Raw genomic sequence first — 18,312 nt, 5'->3', positions numbered from 1 at the left:
ACTTGAAAAGCTTTGCAAAATATCTGGTCATCTCTTCTTATGTTTCCTTTTCCCCACTAGGGTTCAAATTTCTAGAGGACGGGGTTTAACTCCAGTTTATCACTGTGTTCTGTTCTGTAGGTCTCCAGGTAGGCAGAGTCACTATGCTCTGTACTCAATCACAGAAGGAGAAGTGAAGGGATACAATGGAATCAATGCGATGCAGTAAAATGAATATCAAAAAGCTGGATATAGTATTCTTGGCTGCATGTTTTTCTCATTTAGTGCTCTGAAAATATCATGCCATCTCTTTCTGGACATTGGGGAGGGTATGTGCTTTGGTGAGTGCTGTGAAGTGTGTAAACCTGGTGATTCACAGACCTGTACCCCTGGGGATAAAAATATATGTTTATAAAAAATAAAAAATTAAAAAAAAACATGTAAAAAAAAAAGCAAACAACTGAAGTATTTCCTGATATATGGCAATGAATGTACACGTGCCTGCATGGATATTTAAGTTATGATATTTCCAAAATATGGGTATTTTACAGACTTTTGGAAAAATTATGCAAAACCTTTTCCTGATATAGAATGAACCCCTAAGAGGTGTATTAAGTGAAATAACCAAGAGGCAGAACATTAATAAGCATTTTTCTATCTTTTTTAAAGTGTAAGAGAGCAGAATGTGTTTATATGATTGTTTGCGTCTAGAAAGACATGTAGGAAAGTGGTTGCCTCAAAAACAGACGTTTATAGGAGAAAAGAACGAAGACTAGAGGGAAATTTATTTTATAGTCTATAGACCTTGATTCCTTTTGCTTTTTTTCATATGCACGCACTCCTTTACAAAAATTAAAAATATTCTTAAATAAGTTTCTTTATCTTATTTTTCTTTATGCTATCCAAACATACTAATTAAAATTTAACTAGCTGTAGCAGAATTTAAAAACCCTTATAACTCAGGCTCATGAAGTCTCTGAATTAGAGAAATGCAGTCATTCAAATCCATAGTATAACATAGTTTATGTTCAGTTTAAAGGGAATCTTTGTATATTGGTCATTTTCAGTATTTGTAGTATTTTAAGTGATTAGCAAACTAAGGCATTTATCACCATAGCTTTGTGATTCCCACTTAAAATATGTTGTTAATTTTTTTTGTTTAAAATTCTTAATAAATCTTTTATTGTGGTACAACACACACCCAGTAAGTACACAAATATCAAGCATATAGCTTATGAGATTTTAAATACATATACATCTGTACAGCCATAATCCAGAAGAGACATAGACTATTTCCAGGATGCAGATGATTCCTTCTTGCCCCTTTCCAGTTATACCTCTCCCCAAGGACAAACCAAGTGGAAGGGGAGGGTGAGATGCCCCCAGGTAGGGCAAACAGAGGAATGGGTTACTGGGGGCCAGTGATACCTTCAGAAAAGTGGGAACCCCAGGAGAATGAGTAAATGTGACAATACAAAGAAAGGCCAAGTTGGACGTCGACAGACTTGATGCCTTTGGTGAGAATTTTAAAAACCTTATCTCAGAACAATGAAAAGCTACATTCACACCACGTGTCTAGCAGGAAACAGATGGTATGGTCAGCCTGGGTGACTGAGGAGAGTTTAATAAAGGGCTTATATACAAAGACATGGGCAGCATTAAGAAAACCAGCAAGAAACAGCCTAGCACCCAGGGACAGCAATAACACAGTGTCACCACCCTGCAGGGTCCAAAGTGCCTGGGCAAGGGCACTGGTTATGGGAATTTGAGAGAGGGATTCCACCTGACCTTTCCTGAAGGAAGTTCACCAACCCCAGGGCAATGTGGCAGAGAGGTTGTCTGGGTTAAATACCTTCATTTCAACTTCCTTACATCCTGCAAGTACTTCTCATTGGTAAAATGCCCCTGGACACCCGAGGGCAAGGGGATTCCCTTAATTCTAATCCTAATCTGTGCTCCCTTCTAGGGAAAACAGAGGGAATCTAGTATAGAAACCATGGGAGATATTTGAGAGGACAGTCATTAACTTCAGATTAACTGCAGAGTAGACTGGAAAGCTGTGAAATCTGCAGCAAGAACTCAAGTTAGCATGGATGGGAGGGGAGGCCTATTTACAGATGACCGTGTATGTCCTTCACTGTGTAATTAATGTCTATATCAATAAATAGAGACAGTTTGCCCATAGCCTAATAGCTATGTATTTCATGCAGCCAACTAGCTAAATCCATACAAATAGCTGATTCCATTTCTACTCAGATAGATTTATATCTATAGACAGTCCTCGTCTAATAACCACATGCCATTGTCCCACATACTAAAAAGCTGGCATCCCTGTAGTGATCCCTCCCTCCTTGGGAAACCCCTGATGCTGTTTCCATGATAAGCATACAGAGGTGGGGGAGGACATATAACTAAGGCTCTCTCCTTTGACCAAATTTTAATCAGTCTCCTTTAATCCCTGTATTTAGCTAGACCAGATCCTGGGCTTCCCTCTCCGCCTTTGTAAAATCCAGTTTGAGCAAGAATCGCTCAGTCAGTTCCGCAAAAATCTCCCACCCTTGGTATCTAACCAGCTTCAACCTCTGATCATTCTGACCCGCCTTCAGCAAAAATTCTAATGAGTCAGTCAAAAAGTTCCTTTAACCCTGGTGTTTCCTCTTAGTAATTTTCCACCCACTGTCCCACACCCTATTCTTTGTGAATAGATCCCCACTGGAGTGTGTGGGAGTCAGATTTGAGTCCAATCTCCCCTACAATACAAACCATGCTATAGTAGCCTCCCTTAAATAGTCTGTTTCGCTACCATTGATGAGGGGATGAATAATTTATTCTTTAACACACACACACCATGCAGTGATTTTTTTTTTAAAGATCTTATTTATTTATTTGACAGACAAAAATCACAAGTAAGCAGAGAGGCAGGTGGGGGTGGGGGGGAAGCAGGCTCCCCGCTGAGCGTAGAGTCCAATGCAGGGCTCAATCCCAGGACTATTGAGATGCTGACCTGAGCCAAAGGCAGCGGCTTAACCCATTGAGCCACCCACTTAACCCACTGAGCCACTCAGGCGCCCCTACAATAAATAATTATTAATTAAGAAAGACAATAGAGTCAATAAAAGTTCTCTTTCTATCCAGAAGAAAGAAATGGAGTGAAATAAATTCATTTCAGCTAACTTCAAGAACAAACTAAAACATTACTTCTTTATTTATGGAGATTGATTGGCTTATGTTTATATCTATGTTAGATCTATCCATATTATTTGTACTTCAGAGACCTCAAATTAATTTACAAATAAGTTTTCCAAACAAGCAATTATTAATTTGAAAAGCATTCAGTAAGAAATGTGGGAATTACTAGAGACCTGTTGGAAAAGATTTAGGAAGAAGACAGAAGCAAAATGTACATAAAAGATGTCAGTGTCTTTACTAGTAACAGCTTGTAAGAAACTCTTGGTTCAATGCTGAGCAAGCATGTGGGATAGGTATTTGTTTTTCCAAAGAAAATCATGTACTCGTGTCCCTGGAAAGATAGTAGGTCTAACTTACGTGATTTTTTTTTAAAACGAAGAAATATTACAATGGCGATATGTGGATCATTATCATTTTAAAAATAGCCCATTATTTCCAAGTTTCAATTATTAAAGGAAATGGAGGAGATATCCATTTAAGAATATAATACGTTAACTCAGTAATCATTGAAATGGGCGAAACCAGCTTACAATCCTGTTTAGTAGTGGGATTCCACAAAGACATGGATTCTAAAGGGAACATTATAAAAAAGAAACAGTCTGAACACTTAACTATGACTATAAAAAGTGATGTGAATTAGGATGCAAGTAACATTGCTGAAAAGTAAATTACACAATATTTGAGCTTCAGGAGACATTAGAGAAGAAACAGTATGAAAATCCAATTTTCTAGCTGAAACTCCGTGAGATACAAAGGAATTCAAAGATTGCCAAAATAGTCTCACCTGGCACTGGCAGATGGCAGGACCAGGAGAGGACGCAGAAATCCTAGCTTCTGTGCTCTTTTCCTTCACCTCTGTATCTCCTCTGTCTCAATAAAATAACAAATAAGGAGCCCAATATTTTCACAGAATTTTAACTTATCCAAGGAATATTCGGTTGACTTCATTCTCTCCTTTCCTACACTCTCCTATAGAAACACTGAGTAAAGAAGGACTGTATTTCTTTTCGAATTAAGAAGTTTTTCCCCACCACTCAAACCGTGGTGTCCTAAGAAGCATGTCCACAACCTCATGACACCACACAGCCCACTGCCACAGCACCATTCATCCTTCCTACTCCTTGCCTGCATTCAGTTAAAGAAGTCATTCTTGGTACAAATCAATAGTGCGTGTCCGAGATGAGAAGATCTCCCCACTCAGGCAGAGTTTCAGTGCCTTTCTGAACCATCGGTAGGAAAAAACATAGATGATAGGGTTGCAGGCTGAGTTGAAGTAAGCAAACCAGATAAAGATGTCAAAGATCAGTGGTGGTGTGATGAAGTTAAGAAGGCTGTCAACCAGCGTGTCAATGGTGAAGGGAAGCCAACACAAGAGGAATATCCCCACAGCGATGCCTAGAGTCTTGGCAGCTTTTCTTTCACGTTTGGTAGCCCCAGCCAGGTTTTTGCTCAAGGTGTTGATCTGTTGAGCCTGCCTTGTGGCAACCACAAAAATCTTCACATACAAGCTGATCATGATGAGGCAGGGGAAAAAGAACATAGGAAAGTTTAGCCAGCCCCAAAACTTATTGAATAGCAGTTGGCAACTGCCAACACAAGGCATCTCTTCCAGCCACTGACTGAGCGCATTCTCTACCACATCTGTGTAGAGGAAGAAGGCAGTGTAAACTGCTGGGATCCCCCACCCTGCCAGGATGTACCTGAAGGCTACCCTGACCGTGAACTTGGAGGGATAGATCAGGGGCTCACAGATGGCACAGTGGCGGTCAATGGAAATGAAACAGAGATGGAAGATGGAGGTGAGGCAGAAGAGGGTGTCCAAGTAGGTATGCAGGCGGCAGAGGAAGTCTCCAAAGTACCAGCAGCTCTCTACTGAGCGAATGATGCTGAGGGGCAGCACTAGCAGACCCAGAAACATATCAGCCAGAGCCAGGGAGAGCAGCAAGAAGTTGGTGGGAGAGTGAAGCACTTTGAAGTAGGACACAGCAAACACCACAAACAAATTTCCTAGGACTGTAATCAGCATGCCTGATGCACAGGCCAGGTAGATGGCCAACCGAATGTCCAGAGGATGGATTGTCCTGGGGCAAGACCCATTCATCTGGTAGCAGAATTTTGTGGAATGTTCTTCAGCACCTTGGATGAGGACAGCTGTCATTTATGATTTCTTCTTTTCCTCTCTCTCTGGGAACTGGCCACCTGTCCCACCCCCCAAAAAAAGACATAGAGGAGAAACTGAAGAGCGGTTTGGAACCTAGTGCAATTTCCTGCGGTACTGAATAAAATGTGCTCCAAAAATCAAAGCAACGTGGGATTTAAGATCTCCTAAGAGTCATTTCTATGCAAACTCTGTTTTGTCTGACTGGGCACTTTTGAAAAGAGTGTAGAAGAAGAGTGTAGACTGTATCTTCAAGGAAAAAGAAGAAGAATGTAATCTAAATGTTCCCACAAAGACAAAACAGGCAATGTCACAGTAGGTGTTATACAATTATTGAGAGGGTGCCTCTGCCATTTTGATAAGCTCACCCATTGTCAAGTGTAAAGTGAGACTTTAAGCTGTAAGTCTGAACCAAAGGAAGAATTCATTCTTTGTAACAAATCATCACTTGGGGAAGGAGTAACTTCTGGCTCCTCCCTTCAAGACTTAAATAAAATGACAGTAATTAACAGCTTAAGCTTTTTAATTACATGTCCACTTTCCCAAGAAAATAATTCAAAATGCAAATAATTAAAAGAATAGAAAATGACCCGATTTCAGTTCTGCTGCTGCACAATTCTTAAAGAGAACACACATTGTTTATACATCTCTAAAGAGCTATGTGGTTTGAAAAAGTATTTCTTCTATCTTAACACTAACCTGTGAAATTTTAAACAAGTTCTAATAAAAATGAATTCAACGTTTCTAAGCTGCTTACATAGGTAGGAATCAGAATCACTTCCTCAGAAGAAGCCCTTCTTGTAGCAGGTGAACATAGGTATGTAGAATTCTCTCCTAGCAGCAAAGAGTACAGATGTGCAATCAGGATATGATTTTATACTCCAGATAGAAACCAGTCCTCAGTGTGTATGTCACACAAATGAGGGATAGAGGAGCACCAAGGGACCTAGTTTACACTACTCACAAGTGTCAGGAGCTTGAGGCTCCTACTTGGGACAGGATCATTTATCCTGCCAATTAATTAGAGATAATTGAAGACACTGGTTTTTATATGTTGTTTAGTTTTATTTTTGGTAAGTTTCATATATCCCTTCTGCTTTAGGATTATTCGTGTACACTTTTTTCAACAAAATAGTTGAGAATAATTGATCATAAGCCCTTTGGTTTGTGACCTCCACATTGGATTCATCATGATTTTTTTTTTTATTTGTTTTAGCTCTTAGGTTTTATCTTGGTTAAAAAAATCACAGTAGATAAAACAGTGCCCTGAATACAGCAGTTAGATTCTGGTTCTGTTACTGCCTAGGTCATGATTTATACCCTTTTTCCCTCTGTCTCCTAATTGGTAAGAGTACCTATAATTATACTTAAACGTCCCTACTTCACATGGATATTATCAAGGAAAATAATATATTCAACCATGTTCTTGTTGGGGGCCTTGTGCCTAGAAGGGGTTAACCCAACAGAGCAACAGTTCTTGGGAACCTCTTCAACCGAGGACCTTCGCAGGTGGCGAGCTAGAGTGCCACTGTGTCTCCCTGCTGATTGTTATGAGAACTTTGTGAGGTTTGGCTTGTTGCCATTGCAGCTGCTGTCTCAAGACTAAGTTAATAAGGCTCCTGTGTTTTGTGAATATTGAGTTATGGCCTAAGTGTCTAAACCACGAAGGTCAAGGCTGTCTGATATCTCTGCATGGCCAGCTACTCTCAGGCCAAAATAGAAACTAGAACCAGATGTACAGGAGGTGATTCCCTTACTGTGTGGTGTAAATCAGAACTCTGCGAAATAGACTTTGGCACTTGCTTGACACGTTTGCCTGAGTCCCTCCTGTTCCCCACACTCCCTTTCTTCATTCTCCTCTCCTTCAACCCTGCTCCCTCTTGTCGCGCCGGCCACGACATAGTCTGCTCTCTGATTCTTGGTACCAAACCTCCAGAGGATGAAATGCCTCTTTATGGCCTTAGAGAGATCATTACACAATATAAGTCAAAATGACATTGCAAAAATGACATAATTCTAAATGTGACAAGAGATTACATCTGCCAGCAGAGCCTTTCATAGAAGGTATAGAGGTCAAAAAAAAAAAAAAAAAAAAAAAGAAGGAAAGAAAATGGAAAAAAAAAAAAAATGAAGGAAGTTGGCAGGCATCTCTACCCTCTCTACACAGCCTGGGCTAAACCCAGTAGTGATTGTTGGAAATTTGCCTTGTACCAGGTCCATGTGCACGAAAACAGATTTCTGACTCCAGAACTTGATAATCAGACCAGGAAGGATCCTGCATTACCACAAACCATGACACCCCTCTGTTTATAAGACATAGTCCATCGGCGATCAGCCAGGAAGTCCTACAGTTCTAAGTTTAATGTGACCAAGAATGTGTGAAAAATAAGGACAAATCCCTTACAAATAAAATAAGGCCTAAAGGAGGAAATTCTCTGTTAAAAAAAAAATGTTTTGTTTATTTGGGGGGATATATTACATCAAACCTGAAATGCAATATGGAATCACAAGTCTATTTGGAGATACAGAATTTAAAATGACTATTTCTAGTGGGGCGTTTGGGTGGCTGAGTGGGTTAAAGCCTCTGCTTTTGGCTCGGGTCATGATCTCAGGGTTCTGGGATCGAGCCCCACATCGGGCTCCGCATCAGGCTCTCTGCTCAGCAGGGAGCCTGCTTTCCCTCTTTCTCTCTCTCTGCCTGCCTCTCTGCCAACTTGTGATCTGCTGTGTCAAAGAAATAAATAAAATCTTTAAAAAAAAAAAGACTATTTCTAGTTTTGTGATCCCTAGATCAGAGATTACCTAATTCTCTGCACCCAGTTTTCTCATCCATTAATTGAGTATAGTACACTACCTACACCACAGTTTTATCATGACGATGAATGAATGTTAAGAACAGTACCTGTCAGAGTAAGCAGAATTGGACAGACAAGAGTGTGAGTGGATATTATTTCAGACCCCGTGTCAACCCTCCCAATTTAGGGCTCTTGTTCCCTCTTCCACTCACTTTCAGAAATACATTCCAGTTAACATAACAGCTAGGAGGAAAAGTCATTGGAGTCTAGAACCTCTAGGTTTTCTTGCTTATCTCAGGATTCAGGGATGCTCCTTTCCCCCTGCTTGCCTCAAAGTGGCTATTTATTTTAAGAAACAGGAAATAACTGTAAGTGAAATATTTATGAGAAAGTCAAAATTTTGTTTGATTTAGGATTTTAACAATTAGTCTTGCTATTTTAATATCACTAAAGCCACTAGTCTAGGCCACAAAACAGGAATATTAGTGTTTTCCCGCCGAAGCAATGTCAGACTCCCTTGAAATAAACTACCGAGTTTTGGTCCAGCAGAGAGAAAGGCAGCTAGGTGATATTCTAAAAAAGAAAAAAATCAAACCAATGATCTCCAAGGAACATGTAAATCTTCAGCAACGTTACGGAAACGCAGTTACTAAGTGTTTAAGAATTGCCTCTGCTTGTTTTTGTAGTCTAAAACAGCAATCACTGTTGGTGACTAAGGTCTGAGGAAGGGAGGGCTTTCTTTTCTTTTATTTCATTTTCCTTTCCTTTCTTTCCTTTTTTTTTTTTTTAACAGAAAGAATTGTAAAAAAAAAATTCCCTTGAAAGGAAGAAAGAAAGAAAGAAAGAAAGAAAGAAAGAAAGAAAGAAACAATTTGTTTAAGGAGTATAAATTTTCCAGTTTTTAGTAGCCCCTCTGTAATCCATAGACCAATTAAATGCATATGAAAGGAAAAACGTAGGTTAGCAGTAGATGAAGTAAAAACCATGGGATTTATCAAGAGATAGACCTGGCTTTGAATCTTCTAATATTGGAGAAGTTGCATAATCTCTTAAAGGAACTGGGGTTTGAGCTAGGGGTTATAGGGAATGCTAAGATTCGATATTTCAGTGGTTGGAAATGGCTCCCTTGTTCAATCTGATGACACATTGCTTTGACAGTTTTCCCTCTACCCCAAGCTGGGCAAAAATTTCCTCCTCCATATTCCCATAGCTTATTGTGCTTGGCTCTATCACAGAACGTATTACCATGTTGTGGAATTAAGTGGCTATGTCTCTCCTATTAGACTGTAACTCCCTTGAAGCCAGGATTTCAGTTTTAGTCATCTCTGAACCACAAACAGTCAAAGTAGCCCTTGGCACATAGTAGATGCTCAGTACATGTTTATTGAACTGAGTGGTTTTCAATACAGAGAGCACAGTGTCCATGGCAGCCATCGTCCTCCTGAGATAATGGCTGTTCTAGTCAACCTAGATACATTCTGGAAAGAAGAACATTGGATTTGGAATAAAAATGGAATGATTCACTTTTTCTAGGAATAGCCACCTCCCACTTCTCCCACTTGGGAAGAGCTTGTGGTGTTGTTTTGAGTAATAATTGAGCTGATGTTCACGGGCATCTTTTGTACATGACAAAAGTTCTTCATGAAGGTAAGGAGTGATTATGACTACAACAGAAGCTTCCACTCGCTCTTTCATTTCTCATCTGTTTAGCTATGCTTTTAGTGGGCAAAAGAAAATGCTGGTCTACAAAAAGGACCCGTGGCCTCAGATCCAAGTTCCTTGATATTGTCACATGTTTTATGCTATTCTGAGAGCAAACGACAAAATGAGTTATGTACTGAGTGAAGGGCTGCCCTTCCTGTTCAGTCCCTAGGTTCTAGCAGTTCAACCACCTTGTGAATCCCTAAAGAGGAAGGAAGATTCATCTTGGAAAGCTGATGGTAAAACGTTCCTGCCATCCTGCAGTGCTCTATTACCCCCATCAGATGCAGGAAGGAGTTCTCGCTCAGCCTAACTCCTCCTGCTTCTTTGATTCTTCAAACAGAAGGAGTACCCTAGCCTCTGGCATGTTGCCTTCAGGATTAGGGGCAGAGGAAATTGCCTCCTGAAAGACTGTATTCCTACAACCATTAAAGAATAAACCAATACTCCACTAAGTATCTCAAAACCTAATTTTGATTTCAAATCCTGTCCTTTGATAATAATAATAATTTGCTGAAACATCTCAAGACCTAAATATGCCATATTCAAATGACCAAATAATAAATACAGTCCTCAGGAGACACCTTTTTAAAAAAAATCTATTTATTTGAGAGAGAGTGAGAAAGAGAGCACACAAGCAGGGAGAAGGGCAGAGAGAGGGAGAAGCAGACTGCCCGCTGAGCAGGGAACCTGATGTGGGGCTCCATCCCAGGCTCCAGGGACCATGACCCAAGTCCAAGGCAGATGCCCAGTCAACTGAACCACCCAGGTGCTCCACTGGAGGTTCTTAATATTCAACAGAATATGTAGATCCAGAGAGTATTGGAAATTCTCAACCTGATAGAGATACTATTAAATGTGTTTTGGAGTAGTGAATCACTCCCAATAAATAGTTTACAGTGAGGATAGAGTCAAAAAAGCAAAAACATTCACAATTCATTTAAGATTTACATATTTGTGTTGTATATATATGTGTATAGTATATATTATATTACATATATTTATTATGTATTTTATGATTATATTTATATAATTTATGCATAATTATACAAAATAATATAAATAATTTCATACATAATTATATAAATGTGTATAATTACATAATTACTATCATTCTATGATTATATTTATTATATGATAATATTTGTATAATTATATTAAAATTTATATAAATTTATATAGAAACACTAGAAACTTCTAGGGTTAAGATGTCCTGCCTGGATGTGTGATGTCATTTGGCCAGATCATAGAATGGAGGGGTTTGCTTAACCAAATACTCTGATATTACTATAAGAATTATTGTAATAAAATGCACTTAACATTAAAACCTCTGCTAATGGTAACAAGTTTTGTCTTTAACTTATCAGTGTCTGAAGGTTATCATTCTTAAAAGCAACCTTTCTTCCTGCAAAAGTAGGCCAAGTTATAAATAAAATGCATCAGCTGCATATAAACAGTTCTAAGTTTGCAGATATATTCTACTTGGCTGGAAGACTCCTTCTGTTGAATATCTGCATTTGAGAAATTTCCCAATCTGCCATTACAAGATAGTGAGCAATATTTCTATATGACCAAATCATTCTATGAAGCACTTTTGCTAGTGAGTCACTAGGTAAGGGAAGGGAATTATCGTATGGTTTCACTTATTTGTGGAGCATAACAAATAGCATGGAGGACATGGGGAGTTAGAGGAAGATCTTATCTCTGTTCTCAGGGAGCTCACTCTATGAGCATGAAAGCTTCATTTTAAAGGTTGCAAATGTTTCTGAGTCAGTAAGTCATTTTCCTCTAAGCACTTCTGTTGGCCCTGTCCCCACGTTCCCTAATAGAATATTGTGCACATATGACCAAAAAGAACAGGAATTAAATTCAGTTCAGTTTCTTCTTTATAAATAGGATCTTTCTTCCATCTTCTCTCCCAAGAGAAGGAGTCCCCACTTATCTAACCTTATACTTGTTTATTTCTGTGAATTTGAGTTATTCTCATTTTCTTCAGAGCTTCTATGTTTCTGTTATCCAGTGAACATGTTCAAAGATTTTTATGGAAAAGGAACCATACCAGACCCTGTAGGATACAAAAAATGGAAAATAGAAAGGTACAGCGTCATACAAAAGAAGCTTCTAGTCTAGTGAGGAACCAACACACCTGTGTACATTCAACTCTGATACAAAGCAGGAATCAGAGAAACAGGTTTGGGGCAGTAAGGTGCGCTCAGAGGGAGGATGCTGGATACGTAGAGTTTGAGATCTTGATGGAGCATTCAGAAAGATACTTCACTGGTAATAAGAAATGAGGGACTCAAAGTTTGGAAGAAATAATATAGCTGGAAATAAATATATTTCAAAGAAGTGTACATAGATATGCATATTGAGGCTTTGCACTTAGCTAAGGTTATAGCAGGGCTTCTCAACAATAGAACTCTTGAAGTTTGAGGCCTGATAACCTTTTTTTGTGGGGGCTGCTCTGTGCATTGTAGACAGTTGAGCCGTATTCCTCAGCTCTACCTTCTAGATGTTAGTAGCACTTCCTCCCTGACTGCGAAAACCAAAAATGTCTCCTGACATTGCCAAAGGTCCACAAGAGGCAAATCTGTCCCTGGTGGAGAAGAACCACCAAATTAGAGAGACAGGGTGATGGTGTGAAGGGTGAAAAGAAGATTGTAAAGGACAAAATAAGTTTATGGGGTAGAAAGAAGAGAAAGACAGAAAGACATGTGAAGAGACATTTGAGGCAGTAAGTATTATCTTAGAACTGTGGGGTAGGGCAGGAACTTCAGTTTGTGAATGAAGATCAAGCTTGGTGAATAATTAGTATGTACACACAGGCACTCAAAGAGGTGGAAATACCACCTATATGTTTATACACATGTTCTCTCTCCATATATATGGGTATATATATATAGATATAGATATAGATATAGATATATAGATATCTATATGTGTATATAGATATAGATATCTATATATCTATATATATATCAATCTATATATCTATATATAGATATATAGATATATACATATATATGTATAGATATATATATAGATAGATACACATATACACACACACATATATATACACATTACATATTGGGAGAAAGAAAAAATATATTCCTAAACTCTTTCTTTATTCATTCTTCTTATTCAGAAAGACTTTAATCAAAACATCACAAAACTCACATCAATCCTTTTGGAAAGAGGTTTAAGTCAGAACCACCAAAAAAAACAAGGAAATAAAAAAAAGGAAAAAAAAGAAAGTAGCTGTGCCTGTCTGCTTTCTTCTCCCCTTCACATTCACATCACTCACATGCTCAATAATCTAGGTTCCCAGTGTACTCAAGCTCGCTCTCCCACTCCTCTAAGATATAACAATAATCTTAAGAAAGACTTAGATTACCCAGTGTGGCTGCCAGTGAGTGTGGAGATCAAATAGCTGTGTCTCCTCCTCCGATGTTTACAAGAAAAAAAGACGGTCCCCATTTGATTTAAAACAAAGAGATGAAACTCCAAATCCTTGGTAAATTCAGGAATCAGCAAACCATGGGACAGAGTTTCTTTTTATTGGAGATGCCTTCCCCACAACCCCAGAAATTGACCAGTTTGGTAGCTCTGGTACGCCCAGAAAGCTAGATCTATTCCTCCTGTTTAGGTATCCGACACCAACATGAAGACTATCTTTATCCAGCAAGTCCATGGCCCTACCTTTGGGGGAAAGAGCATCCAAGATTCCCTGACCAAAAAGAATGGCGAACATTGCCCTAAGCATCTGCAGGAAATAGGTTTAGGGAGGAAGAGTCAGGCTGAAAGATGGTTCCCGTGACAATCATCCTCAAAGCCTTGCGAAACCAGGGATAAAACATACCGTATATAATGGGATTGAAAGTGGAATTGAAATAACCCAGCCAGAGAAAGGCATTGTATAAATCTTCAGGAGTTGTAAAATTAATGAAAGGGTCTGTGATCGTCAAGACAAAAAAAAGGGCAGCCAGCACAGCACAAACACTCCCATGACTATCTTAAAGTCTTGGTGGCCTTGCTTTCTTTTTTGGATGATACTTTCATTTTGCTTTCTGACCATGCCTGTTTCCTGGTAGGACCCATGCTTCCTAGCTACTGTGAAAATGTGTACGTAAATCCCCACCATTACAGTCCCAGGGAGAAAAAAGGCTATAAAGGAGGCCAGCACCCCCCAGAGCTTGTTAAATATCAATACACACAAACCTGTACAGTCAATGGCTGCAACAAAGTCTTCTGCACCAATTATGTTGAACTCTGAGAATACCAGGCCAAAGGCAAAAAAGATGGGGATGGACCAACTGATGAACAGGAAGACCTCTATTACAGGGATGGTGATTCTGGTGACGTAATGCAAAGGATCACAGACAGCATAGTAGTGGTCCACAGAGATGAAGCAGAGGTGAAAAATAGACGTGGTACAGAGCATGATGTCACAGCAGCTGTGGACTTTGCAAAAGAGGTCTCCAAAATACCAGCAGGACTCGATGGACCTGACCATACTGAAAGGCATGACCACACAGCTCAACAAAAAGTCCGTGGTGGCCATGGAGAGGATCAGGAAGTTGGTTGGGGACTGGAGCTGCTTGAAGTGGGCGATGGAAATGATCACAACCAGGTTGCCCATCATGGTCATCACTATAGCACCAATCATGACAATGTACATGGTACACACACTCAACACAGACCTCACAATTCTAGGGCAAGAGTTGTTGACCAAAGCAAAGCAAAATTGTCCTTCTGGAGGGTTCCAAAGATCAGGTGAATTCATTGTCTTTGTCCTGTGGGTACTATTAGTCTTCTCCAAAAACACTATGTTTCTCTCTTTTCTATAAAAGAAAGAGGAAAAATAATGAAAATTGTTGGTGGACCAATTTTCTGAAAGGCCCAACTAGCTGCCATTCTAATCCCAAGCTGAACTCCCTATCTACCAGGAGCATTGCTTCCTAAATTTTAATGTACACAGGAATCACCTAGGGATCATTTTAAAACATAGATTCTAACTCTGGGATAGAGGTTGAGAGTCTGCATTTCACACTGGCTCTCTGGAGATGCCCCTACTAGTAGTCTAAAGACTGTCTCTTAACTAGGAAGGAACTAAAGACAACTAAATTAATATTGTCACCCAACGTCTAAGTAACCCAGTTATAACCACCTAAGCAACCTAAGTAAATGTCCATGTTCTGGTTCCACTACTATGCAGCCCTTACTGGGATCTAAATCTAGGGACAGATCGAGAATCCCCTCAAGAATAACCAGGACCTGTGGAACTATTATTCAGTGTTTAGCTCAAACAATGATTAGAGTCTAAAGATTGTGCTTTTTTTTCGTTCCTTAATTTCTCTTGTGGGTATTTGCATATGCTTTGGATCCTGTTGCTTGTTATGTCCTATTCAATTTAAGAAACATTTCTCTTGCCAACGTGAATATGGTTTTTTGCATTTAGAGCAATTTATGGTAAACCGAAAATGTGCTAAAGCCTACAAAATTATACGCTTGAGTAATCTCAGAAAAAAGGAGGAGGAAATACTGAAGTGAAAGATTCTGTAAATCTTATAGGTTATCTCCTTTCATATAGCAACTGCATCCATGAATTCAAATTTAAGTTGAGGTCTCCTGTCCACAGATTGCAAGGCTTCTATTGGTAACAAATTTGACACACAAGCGTGCTCATTGTTTAAACTGTCACTTACATAATTGATGCTGTTGCCCTGAAAATGGAGAATGATGAGACTGACTTACTCAGAGTAGGACTGAGGTTTGATTTTTGTTTCTCCAGGGACAAGACTGGATGTATGACTCTGATGACCAATGACAAGCATTACTGAGATCTAAAGCCAGGTTGGAGAAATGCACTTTGGCCTGAGAAGAATACATTAAATGAGAATATAAGTACCTTTGAAAATAATTTACCGTATTTGCTACTATAGCTCAGCAATTTTTTCTATTGTGTATTACTTGACATTTTAATACTATGGCACATTTTATTTGGATATAATAATTTAACTTCTCAGATTATCATTTTTCTTTACATGGGTTTTAATTGTGCCCATCAAATATCATGCAATGGAGCTGAACTTGAGAAACCCAAACACAGAGAAGTAAGAGGTAAAAAGGACGAAGACTTATTCCAGTCCTTTTTAGACTAGATTATCAACTTTGGAACAAACAGTACAAATGATCTGATCACTTATCACTTAAGCCATAAAATACTGACTATTTTGAAGTCTTTTTTTTTTTTTCTAAGATGGTGTCCTTTTTTTTTTTTTTTTTTTACGAATTTATTTATTTATTTGACAGAGATCACAAGTAGAAGAGAGGCAGGCGAGGGGCGGGTGGGCGAGTGCGGGAAGCAGGCTCTCCGCTGAGCAGAGAGCCCGAGGCAGGGCTCAATCCCAGGACCCTGAGATCATAACCTGAGCCAAAGGCTCAGAGACCTGAGCCACGCAGGCATCCCTGAATATATTAAAGTCTTAAATACCAAATTAACTTCTAAAATAAATTAACTTTATTCTGCTTTTTATTTTCTTTGTTTTTGTGAATTTAAAATTTTTTCTTCAATTCTTTTAAAAAATATCTTTAAAGGTAGCTAACAAGTACCACAAAATTAATCATTTGTCACTGTCTTTCCATAAACACAGCATTCCTTGTACAAAATATACTCTTCAATCGTTCATGGTATAATTTGGGGAGTTTGAATTTATTTTTGAAATCTTAATACTTGAAAGAATTGCTATAACTTAAACTCGGGTTTACAAAGTGAATGTCCTTTATTTCCTCTTATATTGTGTGGGAGGAAAGACGGTATGAAACAGCTTCCTGAACTTAATCTCAAGTTTCTGGCCCAAGGTTATCTCTATCAGGGAAGCCTTTAAACATTTAAGTGTTAGAGCAAGACAAAAAGAGTAAGACATATACATTTACCTAAAAAGTTATTACATGAATGAATTGGGAAGGTAATGAAAAGGTAATTATACTTTAAGCCTCTACCTGTAAGTTTTTGGCCCCAAATTACAAAAGCAAATGTGGCTGCTGGTCTCCTGCTTCCTTAAATAAGGAAAGTGTCATGAGATCAAGTACAATGATGGTTTTGTTTTTTATTTAAGAACATAGCAGAATAGGTTCCTTTACTTGGAAGATGCACTTCCAAAAAAAATACAGTAATTTTAATACAGTAATTTTAAACAAAGTTAAACCCACTATGACATCTCACTTTTATCAGAGAATATTATTGTTATACCTTTTATTTTTTTATTATTATTTTTTAACCAATAACCTTTCCAGGGGCCAAATGTACGACAACATTGTAAACCATCACAGGAGGCACACATAGGAAATTATTAGTCATTTTTGCTGAGAGGTAATAAGAAGCATTTGCAAACAACTCTGGAGAGGAGGATGAATTGTATGACCTTTATTTCAAACTTAATTCCTTAAGGAGAAAGATAACATAAATATACACAAAGGATCTGAAAGAATGATTTCCTTAGAATTGCAAAGAAAAAAATGAAAAAGGACTCACGTAATAATTTCCGTTAAACATCAAATACCTAAAATTCTAATAATATATGTATTTCCCCCAAATAAGAAAGACAATATCCATCAGGCTCAATAATGTATTATAAATAAAGTGAAAATTTTAGCAAAGGACATATCATACCTGCTTCATCAGGCATGATTTTTCTTCCCTTTGTTGGTGGGATAGCTCAGCAGTTTTACCTCTGAGACTATTTCTGTGGGGGAAAAAGATATTATCTTCTTTTGATGTATCTCACTCATAAAATAGATTCTTAGGTAAGGGAACTTACTTGTGAAGTAGATTTCAGAAGGAACTGCTGTGGGTCCTCCTATCATTGCCACTTTAGAATTTCCATGTTTTAAAAAAATGATCCAGATTTATTTTTTAGATCAGTATTTTAAGGTTGGCTCCTTTCTACATGCAAAAACAAAACAAAACAAAACAAAAAAACAAACAAGGATAAATGCGTCTGATCTTGGCTTACCAGAATTTGTCTAAAGAGGTAATTTGGAGCTGAAAATTTTGAGAGATGAATTGTCTGCTGTGCTGAGGTTTCTTACCATGCATATGGGCATTGCGCCTCACCGGCTCTCCTCTTCGCTGATATTCGACCAGAAAAGGCACGACGGCCCAAGCTCTTAGGAATAGACTCTTGGCAGATTAGCTGACGTCAGTACATATACACAGAATATGCCTCCTGAGGCTGCATTACCTACGTGGTCCAACTTTGGACAGGTGTGTCCTGTAACAACATTCAGTGTGCTGCCCGAGAAGTGATTACAGCAGGTCACTGGAGAATTGGCTCTGGGAGGGCGAATCCGTTCGTGTGACTATTTCTTGGACCTCACAGAAGGCCGAAGTGGAGAAAAATGAAAGAAAGGGAGGAAGGGGGGAAGGGAAGATAAGGAAAGAAGGAAGAGTAAGGAAGGAGAAAACTTAGTTAAAATTCAAAAAGTGCT

General features: G+C 38.7%; 2 protein-coding genes and 1 pseudogene across 2 annotated transcripts; 1 reads left to right on the top strand and 2 right to left on the bottom strand.

Moving 5' to 3' along the window:
• The window catches only part of LOC132018666 (trace amine-associated receptor 6-like), a 6,391-nt pseudogene extending 3,794 nt beyond the window's left edge, over positions 1 to 2,597 (top strand).
• Positions 2,598 to 4,312: 1,715 nt separating this feature from the next.
• On the bottom strand, positions 4,313 to 5,326 carry TAAR5 (trace amine associated receptor 5). The gene has a single exon (XM_059399162.1). The coding sequence runs from the start codon at positions 5,324 to 5,326 to the stop codon at positions 4,313 to 4,315; it is 1,014 nt and encodes a 337-aa protein (XP_059255145.1).
• Positions 5,327 to 13,577: 8,251 nt separating this feature from the next.
• Positions 13,578 to 14,605, bottom strand: LOC132017365 (trace amine-associated receptor 4-like). Its single transcript, XM_059399161.1, is given in 4 exon segments — positions 13,578 to 13,796; positions 13,799 to 13,836; positions 13,839 to 13,918; positions 13,920 to 14,605. Coding segments are annotated over 4 exon segments (1,023 nt in total).
• Positions 14,606 to 18,312: the final 3,707 nt, after the last annotated feature.

The sequence above is a fragment of the Mustela nigripes genome, chromosome 5 (assembly GCF_022355385.1).
Source record: "Mustela nigripes isolate SB6536 chromosome 5, MUSNIG.SB6536, whole genome shotgun sequence".
In the NCBI taxonomy this organism is placed as follows: domain Eukaryota; kingdom Metazoa; phylum Chordata; class Mammalia; order Carnivora; family Mustelidae; genus Mustela; species Mustela nigripes.
The sequence above is the reverse complement of the archived record's forward strand: the minus strand, read 5'-3'. Positions and strand labels throughout refer to the sequence as shown.